General features: G+C 38.3%; 1 protein-coding gene across 1 annotated transcript in view; it reads right to left on the bottom strand.

The window, feature by feature from the left end:
* FMN1 (formin 1) overlaps window positions 1–20595 on the bottom strand; it is a 370390-nt gene that overhangs the window by 288124 nt on the left and 61671 nt on the right. Inside the window, exon 2 of the mRNA XM_003791683.1 lies at window positions 11380–11555. Within this exon, the coding sequence (XP_003791731.1) occupies window positions 11380–11555 (176 nt within the window). The remainder of the gene's footprint in view (window positions 1–11379; window positions 11556–20595) is intronic.

Genomic DNA, 20595 nt, shown 5'->3' with positions numbered 1-20595 from the left:
AAGAGACTTGTGCATGCACAAAATTCCTCACCTGGAAACTGTGAATAAGAACAGTACCCACTTCCCAGGTTATAGGGGTTAAATAGACAGGGATGTGTTCGCCACTCTCATCAATGCCTGGTGCACAGTCAGTCCTATACAGGTGGGATATGTTTTCAAAGGAAAGGAAGAACCACCTTAGGGGCATCAACTAGCATGGAACAGAATGTTCTTCACCTTCTCAGTATGAAATGCGTGTTTACTAAAGAACTGACAGCCCGAGCAGTGTATGTACCTGGGCACAAGAACGAAATACAACGTGCCATGAGATGATACACCCCCATCTGTGCCATAAAATAATTAACTCCAAAGAAAACTCTTCCAAGGGATATTTTTGGGTGTTTGGGGCCAATGATTTCTGCATTGATTTTTTTCCATTTGTGTCAAGTAGCTTAGAGTTGTCTCAAGTGGGCACTGTGAAAGGTAACAAAGCTCACCTGTGCTTTATTACATTTCCAGAGCTCCAAGATGATTTTAATTAACTCAGTCATTTCAGAAAAACAACCCACGCCTTTGGGGTTTCCTCTGTCTTTTTCTCAGGAGTCTGCTGACGCCTACTGATGGTGACACTGTGACTGCAGTGCCTTAGCACCGTGACTGTCCCTTCTGTGGAGGACTGTTCTGGCCTGTGATAGAGCCCAGGTCCTCAGTGAAAGAGCCCTTGCCATTTTCTTTTTTTGTTTTTAGGTCAATTCATGAAATGTTAAAGGTGCTGCTTCATTTAAAATTTCTACTTACTCTTACCAAATGAAAATCAAGCTTGAATTTTTTACTGGTTAGGGTCTTACTGTCAATTATTTCTAAGACTAAGTTCCACCAAACAGTGTGAAAGGCCCCTTGGAAATGGATTTAATGCTGATGACAAAATGAAATAACATAACAAGGAGAAAGAAAGGCTCTAACTCAATTTGTGAAACAGGGGATAGGGGGTGGAGAACAATGTTTAATGTACAGAATTTCCAGGGACATGTTCCTGAGGGTTTTGAGCCTTTCCAAAGTGAAAAGAATAATATTGCTGATCCACATGAATAATGAAAATGGAAGGTGTAGATTCCATGGGAAAAGTATTGCATTATTACTAAACTGCTCTTGATAAAAGCTATAGATGAAGATCCGGAATCCATTAAACTACTTATGCTGGCCAGGTGTGGTGGCTGACACCTGAAATCTCAGCACTTTGGGAGGCCAAGGCAGGAAGATGGCTTGAGGCTAGGAGTTTGAGACCAGCCTGGGCAACAGAGTGAGACCCCACATCTATAAAAAAAAATTTAAAAATTAGCCAGGTATGGTAGCACATGCCTGTAGTTCTAGCTATTCAGAAAGCTGAGGCAGGAGGATCACTTGAGCCCAGGAATTTGAGATCAAACCGAACTATAATGACCCCACTGCACTCTACCCAAGGCAACAAAGCAAGACCCTGTCTCCAAATAAAAAACAACAAAACAAGCAAACAAAAACAGACTGTTCATGCCTACTGCTGCCTATATCATCCTTCCCAAGTAGTAAAGCTAGACCAGTGGTTCTCAACCTTCCTAATGCCTCCTAATGTCACAACCCTTTAATACAGTTCCTCAGGTTGTGGTGACCCTAACCATAAAATTATTTTCATTGCTACTTCATAACTGTAATTTTGCTGCTGTTATGAATCGTAACGTAAATATATGATATGCAGGATGTATTTTCATTGTTCATTGTCGCGACCCATAGGTTGAGAACCACTGAGCTAGACAGTTCTTGGCTACTGCTATAAGTATCTTTTTCTTTCCCTTCCTTAATTTTTTAAAGTAAAGTTATCTCAACATTAATTCAAGCTCCAAAGTCAGCTGTCATTTTTAAGGACTTTTAAATTCATTTTTAAAATGTATTTATTTATTTATTTTGAGACTGAGTGTCACTCTGTTACCAGTTTCAAGTGCAATGATATCATCATAGCTCACTGCATCCTCAAACTCCAAGGCTCAAGCAATATTCCCATCTCAGCCTCCCAGTTATATGGGACTACAGGCATGTGCCACCACACTCAGCTAATGTTTAGTACAGACAGTCTCTGTCTCTTGCTCAGGCTGGTCTTGAACTTCTGATCTATGGTAATCATCCTGCCTCAGCCTCCCAGAGTGTTAGGATTAAAGGCATGAGCCACCATACCTGGCCATAAATATGTTTACATTTAAGGAAGGCAATAGAACATTGCCAGGCGAGGTGGCTCACACCTGTAATCCTAGGATTCTGGGAGACTGAGGCGGGTGAATTGCCAGAGTTCACAAGTTCTCGACCAATCATCTCTGAATAGCCCAGGCATTGTGTTGGGTGCTTCAGCTACTCAGGAGGCTGAGACAAGACAATCGCTTGAGCCCTAGAGTTTGAGGTTGCTGTGAGCTGTGACACCACAGCACTCCACCAAGGGCAACAAAGTGAGACTGTCTCAAAACAAAAACAAAAATTTTGTCCCAAAGCTAGGTTCTCTATGCAAGTTTTCTTGCACCTTTATGTTCCTCATAACTCTATGAGAAAAGTATCATTAACTCCATTTGATAGATTAGTGCTGTCCAGTGCAAGTTTCTGCAATAATAGAAATGTTTTATTTCTGTGTCATCCAACAGAGTAGGTACCAGCCACAGGTGGCCTCCAAGCACTTAAAATGTAACTTGGGAAGTAATTTTTTAAAGTTTTTAATTTTACTTAATTTCAACTAAGTTACATGGTCACGTGTGGCTGGTGGCTACTATCTGGGACACTGTTGTAGATGTTAATACTGAAGTAGAAAGAAATTAGGTCAATTTGAAAATTATATAATGAATGGCAAAACCAGTATTTGAACTAAATCCATCTGATTCCAAATGTTCTTTTCATGATAATAACTCAAAAAGCTATATTTTATAAAATTTCTCTTTCCTATTAAAGCAAAAGGAGGCAAAACAGATCACCTGGCTAGCAGAAGCAATGGCGAATCTTAATGCATTAAAATTATAAAGGAGAGGGTAATCTAGGTGTTGTCACAGCTATGATCCTCTTATTGAATATAGTTAAAGAGAGGGCAGGGAAAAAGTAGAGGTGCCGGCAGGGCTTTGAAGAGTGATGTATGTGGGTTCAGTATGAGATATTACCTACTAGTCACCTGCTGTGTCACTTTGGGGAAGTTCCTTAACGTCTCTTAGCCAGTCTCCATGTGTAAAATAGAAAAAATAATACTTAACTCGTAGAATTGTTCAAAAATTTAAAGTACTAATATTTTTAACCCAGCACTAGCTTGATTCACCACAGATGCTAAATAATAAATGGTGATCATTATTATTATGAAGTGTGCGTGGGTAGTGAGGAGAAATCACATTTCCATAGTTTTGAAATGCATCCTCTGTTGCTTCCATTTGGTTTGGTACCTCACTTTAATTGGAGATTTAAATAAAACAAGTATATACAGTACATACTATGGTCGTCTTTAACTCTTAAAAAAGTATCATGAAATATTCTGAAGAAATGTTATATCTCTTCCTAGAATCAAAGTCACATACTTTCTATAGCTGGAGAGGGAAGTTTATGACATTCATACAAAAGACATTTATGTAGTAGCTGTGGTCCTTAATGCCACTTAGAAATAATAAATCAGAACGGCCTAGTTAAAATCTGCAAAAATGCCCCTAACAAACACAAAGTATGTAACTCAATCATGTGTACCCTTATATTAATCTGAAAAAAAAAAAGAAAGAAAATTTGCGGAAACCAAAAGACAACAGAAAAGCAACTGGCCCATAAAACCCAGAACTTCAGGTTAACATAGGAACGTTCTCAAACTGCCCCTTTGCAAAGGCTACTGTAACTCCAATTCTAAAGAAGTCCTATGGGAATATAATTTTAACCATTATAATTCCTACCCTTATCCTGCAGAGAGAAGAAAGAAAACACTTTTCTGAATGATACACATGGAATATACATGATACATACAGGAAGAGGCCAAGGTTTAAAGAGACAAGTGAGGCTCACAGCACTCTAATGCAATGGACACAGGCAGAAGTTTAACTTTTAAGGCAGAAAAAGGGGGCTAAACAAATAGAACTCGTTCAAAGGGTACAGAAAACAACCATATGAATTTTTAGAAGCACCAATGAACACATTTTAGTGACAATATACCAGTTCACTTACACACAATTCCTAAACAAACTTGTCTTTTATACAATTCAGTTCTATTCTGTGTTTAGACTTTGAAAGTATAATACAAAGTCTTCCCTCAAAAGTCCAAATTTTATATGGACAGCTATTATATTTCATGTCAGAATAGATGAAAGGAAATAAGACAATAGGTATTATCAAGATCAGAAAAGAAAATTTCACAGTTCCATTAACCATTAACATGGTTAGAATTAAGCCAATTTTTTTTTTGAGACAGAGTCCCACTTGTCACCCTCCATAGAGTGCTCCGTGGTGTCACAGCTCACAGCAACTTCAAGCTCTTGGGCTCAAGCGATTCTCTTGCCTCAGCCTGCCGAGTAGCTGAGACTACAGGTGCCCACCACAATGCCCAGTTATTTTTAGAGACAGGGTCTTACTCTGGTTCAGGTTGGTCTTGAACCTGTGAGCTCAGACAATCCACCTACCTCAGCCTCCCAGAGTGGTAGGATTACAGGCGTTAAGCCACTGCACCCAGCCCCCAAATTATTTTTTTTTAATAAAGAAAGCTGACATGTTGCCCGATTTGCCATTATCTAGCATCTTATAGGGCAGACAGGTAGATGTCAAAGAAAGTGTGGGAAACAGTATAAGAACGAAACTTTGTGACTGGCAGAAAAGAGGATTACTATTTAAATATGATAGCAATCTTCCATACCCACTCTGAAGTTGGAACTAATTTGAGAGAGAGAGCTGTTTAAATGTCATGCAGATTAGGAATCAAATCAGATTACTTTCTTCCCACTACTTTATCATAACTTAGTGATGAATTTATTAAAAATTTTTTTCCAAATCATGAATAATTTGTCACTTGCAATTGTTCTTTTTACCTCGATAATCTTTTGATAATTTATCACATCGCCCACAGAGACATGATCTCTCTCTTTTGTCCATATCCATGCTCATATATGTATGTACTCAGACGAGTAAATACACTGCCACAGGAAACAAGCTATTTTGATACTTCTGAATTCACCTCACTCACAAATGCAAGCCCCACTGCCATGGATATCCTAATGATTTGGATGAGCTAATCCTATGGCCTTTAGCTTTAGGTTGTAGGCTTTTGTTGGCTTCCATGAAAACAGTACCAAAAGGTGGCCCTTTCTATGCAATGCAAAGACACCACAGCAGGGCACAATCGTGCATTCGCGGATGCTGAGTCTAATCCATGCTCTGGAGTTTGCTGTTTAGGAGTGAAGGAAGGTGGATGGACTGAAAAACTGCCAGTGTCCCCATCAATGTGCCACCATCACTTTATTTATTTTTTTTTTTAGTTGATAGAGTTGCACATATTTGGGGGATCCATGTGTGACTTGGACACGTATATATAATGTGTAATGATCACATCAGGGTACTTGGGATGTCTATCATCACAATCACCATTAACTTTAAAGACCCAGGACAACTGGTACCTGTTGAGGCATCCAGTTGCAGAATCTTTTTTTTGTAGAGACAGAGTCTCACTTTATCACCCTCAGTAGAGTGCGTGGCATCACACAGTTCACAGCAACCTCCAACTCCTGGGCTTTGGCAATTCTCTTGCCTCAGCCTCCTGAGTAGCTGGGACAACAGGCGCCCACCAGAAGGGCCAGCTATTTTTTTGTTGCAGTTTGGCCAGGGCCAGGTTTGAAACCTCCACACTCAGTATATGGGGCCGGTGCCCTACTCACTGAGCCATAGGCACCACCCAGTTGCAGAATCTTTATTGGAAGAGTTTTGGTTGTCATTCTACCTATCTAATTTCGAGCCTGGTTCTCAGTCCTTCTGCTGATGATGGGAGCTAACCCACATCCACTAAGTACATGATTGTTATTCCTAAACTAAAGGCAAAACAAAACAAAAAAGTACTTGGGTTTAGACTCAGACCGAGGTTCAAATCCTACCCCTGCTCTTACTGAACCTCTCTCCTTATTTGTACCATAGGTATAAAGATACCTCAAAGGACAATGCCTGGCATGTAAGAAGTGGTCAACACATGGAAATCCTTGTTACTGGTTTACAGCACTGACCTTCAACCTGTGCACCACAGCACACTGGTGTGCCATGAGAGGATCTTAGGTGTGCCACAAAAATTTTTAAAGATCATTAATTAAATTATTTTCAAAAGAAATTCAAAGCACAGTAAGTATATTCTTTTTTTTTTTTTTTACTCTTTTTTTGATCGACATAATTTAAGTGTGCTGCAAGTTTAACTATAGGCTCAGTGGTTGAAAAACACTGGTTTACAGTGAGGATTGGATATGAACTTGGTAATTACATCCCTCAGAAGATGTGGCTTTGCAACCTGATGCTTTGTCTTCCCAGCCAACTAAGCCAATTCAGGAAGAACCAAGCAGAGCCTCACCAGGTGAGAAGGAGATTGTGATGATTCTGGAAAACCAGGAGTACCAAGAATAGTTCAACGTTTGTTATTTTAAAAGCTGATATGCAAAATCCTACTTCCAGAGATTCCTGCAACAAGCGTATAATCCTAATGACTGCTTCTTTCCTGCTTTTCATACTTCTGTTTTCCATGTCAGGCCACACCTCTTTTAGTGTCCTTACTCCCCGATCTAATGCTCTTATTTACAGACATTCCACAAACCATCCTCATAGTAAGTATTCCTCTTACATGGAATCTCAGAAAACTGCGTTTGTTACAAGTTAGGCCCCATTGACTGTCTAGCCCAATTGCCTTTGACATGCCTGGTTCAAAGGCACATTGCTAAAAGTAGCTCGTAGTCTGGTGGAACAGAAGAAATGTCTCATTATGGCTAACTCTTTACCATTTGTGCTCTAAATGAATCACTCACTCTGGGGTGACTGAAGTTTGTCATATAGAGATGCTACCCTAGGGCAATTTAGACATTTAGTGCATTTGGATGTTGTTTAAAAAATGAGAACTAAAGTTCCAAGATTTAGTCAATAAAATACAGGACCCCAGTTAACTTTGAATTTCAGATAAACAACAAATAATTTTGTATTATAAGCATGTCCTATACAATATTTGGCAACATCACCATGCAAAAGTGGAGCTGTCAGTGTGCTGGTCTCAGGCATTCAAGAACTTCGTAGTTTTCCCAGAACAGTCCACAGAATTTGCCTAAGCAGGGCTTCAGATTAATCACCCAAACAGAGCTTCTCTATACAGAAGTCTGGTACCTGCTTCTTTCCTGCTTTTCCTACTTCTGTTTTCAATGTCAGTCCACACCTCTTTTAGTGTCATCTGGCACCTGGTCTTCAGTACTGGTTTCTTGACATTGAAATAGATGCTGGTTGTGTGATATTGTGATATAAGAAGAAATATACTGTATATTTGGTCCTTGTCTCTGGCTCAGGGTCAGAACTGCTAAAACCCTCGTAATAAGGATAGAAGCATCTTTTATAGTAATATTTGGGTTTTGTCCCCAACTCAGACACAATGTACAGGAAAGAACCATCTTTTGTTATTCATAACAAGCCCCTTCCAACCACTCCAGAGTTTATGTTATGAGGTGCCTCTTGGTGACTGGTTGCTATGAGGAACCAACCATGTGATAACAGGCAGTACCCAGATGCAAAGGAGATTGGTTTTATCAGTTTGTTCTTAAGTTGAATGTGTATGTAAGTTTTGGAACAGGTACATTTACCTATTACCTATAATAGCCTCCATTTGTAAGTGCAAGTTGTATATAAGTCAGATGCTTGTAACTAAGGGATTGCCTATAGAGGGTTGGAATTTTCAGCCCCAGCCTCTGACCTCAGCTGACAGAAGTGCTGGAAGATGAGCTAATCATGGCCAATGATTTCCTCAGTCACTGAAGCCTCCATAAAACATGACCACAGGAGTTCTGTCTCCATAGGGACAGAAGCCTATGTACTCAGGCTCTTTCCAGACCTTACTCTTCGTATCTCTTCATCTGGCTATTCATTTGTATCCTTTAAAAATGTCCTTTGTAATAAACCGTTAATAGTAAACTGTTTCCCAGGGTTCTGCAAGCCATTCTAACAAATCATGGAATCTGAGTCAGGGGTCATGGGACCCTCTGATTTGCATCTAAGTTGGACAGAAGTTGTGGGTAACCTGGGAACCCACTACTTGTAAGTGGCACCTCAAATGAGGCAGTTTTGTGACAGAACTGAGTTTTTAACCTGTGAGATTTGGCTATAATTCCAGATAAGATAGATAGTGTCAGAATTGAATCTTGGGACATCCATTTGGTGAACTGGAGAATTGGTTGGTGTCAAAACCTCACATAGTTGATGTCAGAAGGTCAGAAATGTTCTGAGAGTAGAGAAAAGCAGTTTTGTTTTGTTTTGTTTTGTTTTTGGTATTTTTGTTTTTCCACTCAGAGACACCCTGAGTCTCTCTAGTGTGTACCCTACACCAACCCGAGGTCCTCCTATCTCCTGTAGGAATCCCTCCATCTTCTCATAGTTTAGTTACTGAAAGATGAATGAGGAACCTGTGTAACACTGTTACAACACCTTTGTAGCCAGTGTTTGCTCTGGATTTGTGAATGTCAGACTCCCACCAATTGTTTTAGCTGTCATCCCAACATACTAATGAGAGTTGGCATAATATAATACTTCATAAAGAAATATCCTGATGGGTACTGCCAATCAGTATTAAAACAGAAAGCATGGCACTGCTGATCCAAGGTGTAAGGCTGATCAATATATTGCACAATGATATACTTTTCCCTGATTCTGGAGTCCAGAGCCCCATGAGGAAACGGGTTCTTTCCATCTGGTGTGGCAGTCATTCATTAACAGTATGTGCAGTTTTTCTAAATCAGTAGAACTCTTTCAGATGAAAATCTTCCTTAGAATATCAATATTTAAACATAGAGGGATCGAATCACACTGTTTGAAGAGGGGAGAGAGACTTGGAGGCAAGGAAGGAAAGAGAGAGCTCAAAGCAGAAAACTGCTAGAAAATAATCTAGAGAAATTTTTCCAGTTTTTATTTTTACTTTTTAAATGTTAGAGTCTCACTCAGTAACCTGAACTAAAGTGCCATGGCGTTAGCCTAGCTCACAACAACCTCAAACTCCTAAGCTCAAGCAATCCTTTTGCCTCAGTCTCTCACATATCTGGGATTACAGGCAGGTGCCACCCTGCCCGGCTAGTTTTTCTATTTTTAGTAAAGACAGGATCTCCCCCTTGCTCAGGCTGGTCTCAAACTCTTGAGCACTACAGGCCTTGGCCTCTCAGACTATTCCAGTTTTAAAAAATTATAATTAATGAAAAACTAAAACACACAAATATGCATTTATTTTTAACTATATAGTATGATATAAACATATATGCTAAATATTTCAATATATACATATTGTGTATCATATATAATTTATATATCATGTATAAAATATGTAATATATAATATATGCATATAAATAAAAATCATCAAAGACTGGTTCAGGAAATGGACTTTCTAAATATAGTGATATATCTCAAAAGCCTAAAATACTTATAGACAATAATATGCCTCCAAAAATTTGTCATAAAGAAATCATCCTAAATATTGGGGAAAAGGGTATAAGAAACGTTATGTATGTGGTCATGTTATTTTATTTCCAAATATTATTACTACTCCAAAATTAGAAAGAATTTCAACACACCATAATAGAGAAACAATTAAATAAGTTTTGATATACCATTCAGTGGAATATTATTAAATCACTTACAATATATCCATAAAGAATTTGTAACAATATAGATAAGTAGTATAAGAATAATTGGTTAAAAAGAAAAAGAAAATTATCAAATCTAGCATATTTATATGCTAAAAAGTCTCATATTGAAAATAAATCATACATAGTGAAAAATTCAAAGTAAATTTATCAAATTTTAACAATTGTCCTCGCTGAGTCTATGGGTTATCTTTTTTCAATTTATAATAACTATGCACTTCCAATTTTCTATAATGATTGTGTATGATTTTTATAAACATAATAAATTAAGAAATAGTTATGTTCCCAGTGAAAAAGGAAAATAGGAAATACAGAGTTTAGCTAATTAAAAAAAAATAAACACAGTGTTTTAAAAAAAAAAAGAAGAAAAAGAAAATAGCTTTTCAAAATCTGTTTTAGGCCTGCTGCTTGCCCCAAATGCAACTTAAAGAATTTCACCAGTAGATGTCACTGTTACACTTCTAACTTTGAGCACATCTCTCAGCTGCACAGCTTTTCAGGTAGAGGACAAAAACAAAAAACTTTAATTTCTGCGTCATCTCTGCAGGGCTGTGACTTGTCATCCTCCAGTTTCGTTCCAAACCTCCTTTTATAGTAACAGTGATGTCAAATGCTTTTCTAAAGTGTCAAATGATGACCATGGTTTTATGGTTATGAAAGTACAAGGCTCTCCAGCTCTTTATTTACCACCCAGATGAACATCACAGACCCAGGCCACGCTAGTTAAATACATAGTTTCAGATTGAAAGTAATGAATTGAAAGACTCAGGATTGTCAACTGGCATTAAGGACCATGGCAAAAGAAAAGAAATGCTTCTTGGATTCCCATCGCTTACCCAATCTGTGACAGGAAACAGGGTGGGTAAAGCGGGGATGGTGAGAATTGTGATAGTCTGGTCAATCCTATCAGGCCATCTAAATGTGAAAGAAGCTAAAACCTAGCCTGATGCTTTGTGTTGGAGAGTGGAAGCTTCTGGGTCAATGAATACACAAATGAATGAGAAAAAAAGAGGGGTGTGTTTTTTAAATGGGTCATCCTGTATTTGGCATATTTCTTGCCAGCCTGTTCACCTGTTACTTGAGCAGATGGAGAGAAAGAAAGGTTTATGAATGTGTAAGGAAGACAGGCTATTTGGGTTTCACTGGAGAGTCCAGGGTATATCAGTCACCTGACATGTGTTATTCACAAATTTTTAGTAAAATGATATTAAGAAGTGACAAGCAATGACATTTAGGCTGTGAAGCTAACGTGAACAGAGTACTCTGAAAACATTCAAATAAATTGTAAGCCCAGTCACTTCCAGTCTCTTATAGATTAAGCACTTGTCACTTTCTAGTGCACGCATTTCAGACCACCAAGATATGTCTTGGTCTTCTGCACCCACTAATTTTTTTAAAACAATGATCCATACATAAAATGCAGCTTTAGCAGCTTATTGTACACCATTTACAGTAAGCGCCAACTAAATGAGCCTTTGCTGATGGTAAAGAACCACAGCACAAACACAAAGATTTCTACTTACATGGAGGTCCAGGTATAGCTCACTTCTGTTTGGCTTCTCTCTTTCCTCATGAAGCAAAAATGGACAGGCTGGTCCTGTTCGATAGCCCAGGACCCATGTGCTGCCATCTCTGTTGGGAAGGTCTTTAGGTGTCTGGTCATTGAAGCTGTCCCAGGGAAAACCCTCGGAGGAGATACCTAGACAAACAGAGAAGTCCATCAGTAACACACCAGTTAAGAAGAAAAAACAAAATCTAGCCAGCCATATTTGGGGAACTCTTTACTACAGGGACCCTCTTCAGACTACCTCTTATTTCATTTCTAAGTTGTATTTTCAAGAGTTTTCTTTCCTCTAAAAGTGCTTCTCCCAGTTACCTATTCTGGATCATACTAAAATTAAAACATGTGCCCTCACTCCCAATTTAAAAAGAGAAATCTATTTACTGTACTCTGTCTTCCATATTCTTGTTTACCAATCCAGGCTGTCTGGTTCATTCTATTTCAGAATGGTAATCAGAGGAGGAGCTGAGGGACAGAAGTCAGGAGGCCTGGGCTGTTGGCTTTCCTACTCAATGGTGACATCTGAGCCAATTCACTAATGTGTATATTCTTCGGGGGCAGGAACTGTGCTGGTTCACCTTTTTCTTCTGGGGATAGAATCACTGTGTGTGGTGTGGTGCATGATGCCATTGGTCAGTTTCTTGAATGAGTGGGCGCTACATGAATAACCTATTTGGGTCTCACTCTTGTGATCTCCACAATTAAAGGTATTAAACTAGTTCATTCTTACCTAAACTATGTTAGGATAATAATAGTTCACTATGTGCCAGGCACTATTCTTAGCTCTGTTCTTCAATTTTTAAGGTAACATATAGGTAGGTATCAAATGAGAACGTAAGTGTTCTCATTCGAGATGGAGAAACTGAAGTACAGAGCAGTTAAGCAATTTGCTCAACATCATAAAATCAGTAAACAATAAAGCTAAGCTTTGAACCTGGGCAGTAAATAGTAGAGGCCATGCTCTTAAGGACCACATTACATGGCCTCTGCCTGAAATTCTTGCGATGGCAACACAGGTTCAAAACAAAAAAACTTTATGGTCAAATAAATGTGTGAAAAGCTACATGCTGTAGCCCTTGGAGAACCATGATCCATTAGCGTATTAAAGACCTTGAGGCATCCTTTAGTAGAGAAACCTAATTCTGTATCATAAGGTTTTCCAAACTTATCTGACCACAGAATCCACTTAGAGGGACACCAGCTGTACATGCTGCATGCTGCAAGCTGCTGGTGTTCTACTGCAACACAGTTTGGAAAATACTAGATTAGATCACCTCTAAAGTGACAGGCACTCAAGTTCTAGTCCTCTTTTAATTCCTTGTAAGCAACCTTGGCAAAATATTAAGCAACAAGGCAGAAGTTAAAGGTTCAGGCTGAGTGTAGTTTTGCAATAGAGATCGCCGTTGGATATATGATAGGGTGTTTATTACATATAATCCCTGTAAGAGAGTCTGTCTGGCAGTGTCCCAAAGGCAGCCAACGGCTTCCACCGTGCTGAAAACCTAACTTACATGTAACATGAGCCAAGAGCAAGTCAGCTAACAAAAGGCCTGTGGGATAACACGCTTCTCTTTTATATTAGAGTAGCATTTTAGAAGAAAGAAAATTTGGTCATGGCTAAGGTTTCTTGTTTTGTTCAGTTGATTGGTTTCCAACCACGCTTCAAATTGAAAGGTGATGCAGGTCACCGTGTTTCCACAGAGCCCTCTGGCAGGCTGTTCTCAAAACAGCTTTCCGTGGGCACTGAGAGAAATGAGACTCCAGGGCCTCCTGAGTCCACCCTCACCTCTGCAGACACTGGCTGTCAAGCAGGTTATAACCAGCCTCTTCCTTCACCTGGGCCAGATGCCTTAGAACAAGCACCTCCCCTGGATTCCGACCACCTGCAGACAGTCTCCTAAACTGCCTAAAAGAAACTTGGGTGTGGGAGGATAGGCAGTCTGCTAAGCAGCCCTGCTCTATCCTCATGATGCCCCATGGGGGCAGACAGCATTGGCTATACTTACTAGAAGCGGAAATGACAGCCTAGACCCCTTTTACCTCCTATTTATATGGCTCATCCCCCACTTAGACTATGTCTGTTCATATTTCTACCAAGAAAAGTGGAAGTAAACCTTTTTAAATTTATCGTGTGCATTCACTAGACTACCTCATCTTCCAAAATGTGTTAATTACTAATCAAATCCCTCATTTTAAATCCTTTCATTTTCATTTTTATTTTGGAGTAGCTGCTGGCTTTGTATAAATTTAAACACAGATTAATAAAACAATATAAAACACAGTATGTATACCACAAGACACAATGTACAACACCCGGTCATCAGAGGCACATTGTCTGGTAAGTATAGTCCATCATTTAGGCATGTCAGAGAGGTAAATTCCCAGAATGACAAGGATGGGGGGGTCCATGGGTAAAATATACATGTGTGCATGCACACACATGCAAACCCATGCACACACCTGCAGTGGCTATCCCACAGCTCATGAATGAGGTGAAATGTGCAATCAAGTTCACTCTTTGTGCAGGGAGAAAACAATGGACAATTTAAGCAGAAACGATGAAAATTAACTTCATTTTAGGAATGGTTTTAGTTTAAAAAGTTAATTTCTAATACCTAATGTTTAACCAGACAATATCCCCATGAAGGAAACACACAAGGTAGAACCATGGTGCATAGTAATTTTGGTAAGGATCATTAGGACAGGAAAGGACCAAGGGCAAAAATAAGTAACATAACACTATTATTCTGAAACTTCTGACAAAGTAGGTTAGGACAAAGGACAAATTCGCCATTCCAAAGATCACAAAAAATGTATAAGATAATTTTTGAATGGAAAATCTCAATGATACAAACACAAGTTTTTTAGGTTCATGTGTCTGTAATTATTAAAATAGGTATTACTTCTCCCAGACAAATTGAATAAAAATGTTAACAAATTAAATAAAAAATCTAATAAATCTAACAAAAGGAGAAAAAAATTACCCCAAATTAGGTAAATATATACTATCAAGAAGGTTAGTTGTCATTTAATTTTCTGATACAAAAAGATACTGAGGGCCTTAGTTTGTTTTTTTTTTTTTTTTGAGGGTATTAGATTTTCAGAGAACATTTTGTAAAGAGCCGAAATAGTATAACCAATTTAATCATACATCTTTCCCTTTTCAGGTGCATATTATACGGTTTTTACTTAATATTTATTCATTATTTTTGGTTTCTCAAAGACATTTCAACAGCTTGGTCAGTCACATACACACACACAGGTTATTTCTACAGCTGACCACGGTTAATACAACGTACAGCACAGTCACAGTAAAGGCAGGTGACTTACCTTGGGACTGCTTTGAAAGTCTGTGCTTTTCCCAACCATTCAATGGATGAGCTGTACTTCCTGATGCTAACCTATCACATCAGACTGGGGTTTTGCTGTCAACTATCAAAACAACAGAAGCAGATAGAAAGGAAAGGTAATATGCCATTTAAAACAGGAGGCCATGTCCCTAGCTCAGCTTTCCAAAATGCAATCAGTCTCCCTACCTGAGGCACACTGGGTCACTGTTCCCACTTCTCACTCTCACCCCCTGCATTATGATTGTGAACCCCGGGCCTTTTCTAGTGACCATTGTCACTCTTCTCGCTGGAGTGGATGTTGTCTATTTTCCCTGCTTGTGGAACCTGCCTCGCCTAATTGCACATGGACAATTGGACAGTGTGCCAATTCTGAGCCATGGCCTTAGGAGGCCTGTGTCCTTCTGCTTCCTGCTTTGTGTTTCTGCCATCATTATGAGATGAACATGCCCCAGAGAGCCTACAGGAGACATGGAGAAGACCTAGACGCTGTCCTAAAGCCTGAAGTCGAGCTTAGCTGAACTCACATCAGCCTGTGTGAACCTGCGCCAACTCGCAGGCCAGTGAACCACAACAGTAAATATTTACTGGAAGCCACTTGGGACCTATTTAATTGAATGAATGGCCTTGTACATTCTCATCTGCCCACACTGGAAGCACTGTAATTTTTTTTTTTTTTGAGACAGAGTCTTACTATGTTGCCTTTTGTAGAGTGCTGTGGCGTCACAGCTCACAGCAACCTCTAACTCTTGGGCTTAAGCAATTCTCTTGCCGCAGCCTCCCAAGGAGCTGGGACAATAGGCACCTATCACAATGCCCAGTTATTTTTTTTTTATTGTAGTTGTTACTGTTGTTTAGCAGGCCTGGGCCCGGCTCAAACCCACCAGCTCTGGGTATGTGGCTGGCACTATAACCACCAAGCTATGGGTGCTGAGCCTGGAAGCACTATAATTATTAAAAGTTTTAAACTTTTTCAGCTGAGAGGAATTATAGACTACAGTATTTTTATTTTGCCATTCATACTGAAAACAATTATTCAATGTGCTGTAAACGTTTTGAAAAATCCTGTGAAAACTCATGATACATTTGTTCCCTCATTCATACCAAGATCCTCACACAAACTGCATTTCATTAAAAAATTAACTTTATTTACCAGTCATTGACCTTATTCATTTAAAAATACATAGAATATACATTTACTTCCAAAAAGAAGTTTTTAAACATACTACATAATCATATTTGGACAGAAGTCCCTAAGAAACAAAGTTACAGTACTGTTCAGGCTTTCTTCTCAGTTTTCCTGTCAAACCAAGCCCTCACTTAACAGCAATGATGAAGTGGCTGTGCCTTCCAAAGGAGAGGAAAAAGTCCTCAGCTTGAAACTCTCATGAGTTTTAGTTTCTGTGCTGTCCTTCTTAAGGCCATCTATCATGACTTTACTTAAATTCAAGGAGGTGAAGTGTTTTCAACCGTGAATATCAAAAGTGATATGTAAATGTTGACAGGTTGTCTTCTGTTATGTTACTCAAACGTGTACTTAACAAGCAAGACAGACAGCAACCTAGATGTGTAGCTAATGGAAAGTGACATTGTTAAGTATTTGTAGAGCAGGTGTGTGCCTGTGTGTGTAATTATTCACATCCATACCTAAAACATAGAGCTTTGGTGAAAGGATAGTCTTGTGGCAGGTATCTGTCAATTAGAAATCAACATTCACCAACATCATTGCCTCCATTGCCAATCCCAGAGGTGTTAAAATGATAGAGTATTAGATTAGGACCAAGGGCAAAAATAAGTAACATAACACTGTTATTCTGAAACTTCTGACAAAATAGGTTAGGACAAAGGACAAATTCGCCATTCGCAGGTCACCAAACCAGCTAAGTGGATATAATTCTGAGCAGGTATTGTATGTATCCACCCTCGCTTCTAACTCTCTCCGCTGGGAGTGTGTGGGGACAGAAATGATGAACAAGAACACAAGGCGGAACGTGTGGTCAGGCAGAGGAAGGCGGCTGGTGGTTGAAGGAGCAGGAGGAAGTGTGAAGGAAGTGACCTCATGTGAGAACCCAGGACGGGAAGCATCCACAGCCATCAAGAAAGTACCATATGATTTGCATTTCTAACATCCTGCTTACACTCAGATGAAGTACAACAGAATTTAGAGTTGGAGGGGCCCTGTGTATCTCCCCCACCTACCTGCTCATTTTATCAACATTGCCAGCTAAGGGAAAAGACAGAATGAAAATCCAAGGACTGCGGAAATGTTTTATGCTGTTTAGAGAAGGACATTACTGCCAATCCCCAGATGGGGATGCTGCAGTGTGAAGGGTCTGAGCCTGGTCATGGGCTTCTGATAGGTAGGCTCAATTCCTGCCTGCGACCTTTACTAACTGTTTGACCTTGGGGAAATTACCAAACCTCCGTGAGTCTTTACTTCCTCATTAATAAAATGAAGGTAATAAGAATATGCCTAATATTGAGCTAGGCTTTAAATAGTTTTCCTTTGGGAAAGTTTTCCTGGGCTGGGGGTAGATGGATTTAATGAGGAAAGCAAACAAGTCCCTACTTTAAGTAAAGAAACATACATATAATAAGGGCATATTTAAGATCACACATTCACATGAAGGGCTATTTTTTTTTGTCCAAAAACATAAAGAGAATAATAATAAAGCTCATAAGAATTCATGGTCACACTGCAGTGCAACAGATCCTAAATCTGTTCAAGTTCCAAAAATAGAATTCACGTCATCAAATGCAATAGCTCCAAGGAAGTGACTGATCAGCTCTGAAAACAACAGCTCCTCAGGTCCCTCACAGATACCCTGTAATACTTCTTCCCTGAAGGTCAAATAGGTACCAAGAGCTGTGAATGAAACTATTTATAGGCATGGCTTTAAATGAAATCGCATATAAATGAATAGTATATAAATACTGTACATATTATGAGGATTGTTATATTAACCTCCTTTCATGGTCTTTTTTCTATAAAAAAGGGGAGATAAGAGGCAAATATTAAAGTTAGGAAACTCATTTGTGGTCACAGTTATACTAGAAACTTTAACACTTAAAATATAGGGGCACATATGTGAAGTATCACAAATCCTCTTGAGAATAGGTAGAAGGTAGGAACCCCTAGGTAAGACTGGGTACAGAAAAGATTTTTAAAAAATGCTCAAGACATTTGATGTTGGTACTTTAAATGCCTAAGTGATCAAAAACTTGGATATGTGTGGTTATAAAAAATATACTTGCTTATTAATAAAAAACACTGAAGTAAAGAACAAGAATACAGAAAACGTGTCATATAGCATCCCCTATAAGTAAATTTAAATGACCTTTTTTCTTTTTCAGTCACATTATTCTGGTTACTATGAGGATAGTTGCACCAGTGGGAAGCCCAATTACGATGTAATTACTACTTATCTTAATAGCCAAGAAAGTGTATTAAAGAAAAACAACACCTATAAAATACTAAGCCTTGAATTATCAATTATTTTTTTAAAAATTTCTTTCTAAAGAGAAATGGAAACATTATCAAGAAGTCTAACATATATATAACTTTGAGCAAGGGACAAGGAGGAACAGAAAAGTGTTTAAAGGAGTATTGATTTCCATTTTCTAAATTTTATCAAAGTAGCTCAATAACTCTCAAGCAGGATAAACACAAAGAAAATCATAATAAATAAACTGAAAATCTGTGATAAAAATATTATTAACAGAAATTATTAACAGAAAACAATATTATATATAGAAAACTAGAGAATTATTTGACTTCTTAGAACAAAAGATAACAGAATGACAACTTTAAAGTGCCAAAAGCACTTAAAAAAAAAAAAAGGAGGGGGAGAATAAATGGATAAATAGAGAATTCCACAATGACAAATGAGTCAATGCATCAAAAAGACATGAGTCCTAATTTTTTATTATTTGTACCTAGTAGTGGAACTTCAAAATCCATGAAGCAATGCTATCAGACCTGAAGTGAAAAATACATAAATTCACAAGTATATTTCAACATTCCTTTCTCAGTAACTTATATAGCAATTTGACAGAAAAACTATGTGCATGTAAAAAATTAAATGCTATCAATTTCACCTAATTATGTTTATAAGATACTCCATCCAATAATGGCAGAATATATTTTCTTTTCAAGTGTATATGGAATTTGTCAAACTAGATCACACACTGGGCCATAAAACAAGCCTCAATACATTTAAAAGGATCAAAATCATAAAAAATATTTAATATGACCACTGACTATAATGGAATTAAGTTAGATAATAATGACAGAAAGCTATTTGGACAATCTCAAGTATTTGGAAATTAGATACACTTCAAAATAACTCTAGGCCAAAGAATCACAAGGAAAATTAGGGAAAAAAAAATTGGAATGCAGCCAATGAAGTAATCAGAGGGAAATTTATAGCCTTACTTAAGACTGAGTTACAGTCTTCCCTCACTATGGCTGACAATGTTTATCTGCTGGACTAGAGGTAGTATCGGGCACAGTTGAGGCATGGTTGTTAACTTGTAGAAAACAGAAGATTCAGTAACCCTGTGCTTCCTGAATGCTGAATGCTGAAGTTTTAGTTCCCCCAATCCTACCCCTGCTAAGCTCCCAGAACATTTTGAATCTCCAGGACTAGGCAAATAGTGAAACATTATTTGGAGAGAAACAAGATTAGCTCAAGAGAAATGAACCTACAGGTTCTTCAATAAACAGCCATCCTGTATCACTTAATGACAACATTCAAATCCAATATCCTTAAACAGGCACTCAGGTCTTCCAATTAGCTTTTTAGTCTCCAGAACTTATTTAGGTACAAACAACCAATGATTGCAAGACAGCTGAGAAGAACTTCTAACAAAGAACAAGAAAGAGAACAAAATGAGAAAGAGGCTGTGTCACTCTGTATCTGCCAGACTAAGATTTTTGGAGATGGCTACTTCCTTCTACATCTATAGCTCTTACTACATGCCTCTAATTCCTACCATGTTCCTATAATACCATCTCCTTTCTTTTCCCTCTCAGGGCTAAGTTTAGGAATGGCTTTCTGCTAATGCTAGTTCCTGGGAAGCTCACAAATCCAAGTTATTTTCTTTACTCAGTCTTTCATTCTGGACACAATATCCTCACTATTTTCATTTTAAACCCTTTTGAAGACATTGTCTATTTTCTGTCAGGACTCTGAATGTTTATTTCATGCCCTCTAGCATGCTTGTATATTACTAAGGCATCTAGGGTTCTTGCTACCTGAGGTGCACTATACCCAAGTAGAATAATAGCAGCATACATAATGCTAGTGTAATCTTTTGTGAGTTATCAAGATGATCAAACTCCTTTCAGAGTATATCAAGACAGAGAATAGAAAATGTGTCATAACCTTACAGTAAGGCACTGATGATATGCTGCTATCCCTTCCAAATAAAGATAAATTGATTAGTATGAAAAGAAAGCATTTTCTAAATCAATAAATGCACATTAGGTCCAAGGAGCTGTGTTGATATATTTGGTAAGATACCATATCTGAAACAACACCTGCATTTGGCATTTCCATGTAATTAAGTTTACAATAATCCAGTGATTTTCTAAAAGCCATCCAGTTTTCTAAGCAAAAGGAATTTAAGTGGAAATATTCTGAGTCATCATCCCTGCATCTTTCCAATCTTCAAGGTGGGACAAATCTCTGCAGTTTTTCCAAGGATTAGTATATACCTTTAACAACATGAGACCCCATGGATGGAGCTGGAGAATGTTCTTCTGAGCAAAGTATCACAAGAATGGAGGAAAAAATATCCAATGTACACACCCCTATTATGAAACTAAT

The sequence above is a fragment of the Otolemur garnettii genome, unplaced genomic scaffold (genome assembly GCF_000181295.1).
Source record: "Otolemur garnettii isolate 467f Iridium unplaced genomic scaffold, OtoGar3 scaffold00050, whole genome shotgun sequence".
Lineage (NCBI taxonomy): Eukaryota > Metazoa > Chordata > Mammalia > Primates > Galagidae > Otolemur > Otolemur garnettii.
The sequence above is the reverse complement of the archived record's forward strand: the minus strand, read 5'-3'. Positions and strand labels throughout refer to the sequence as shown.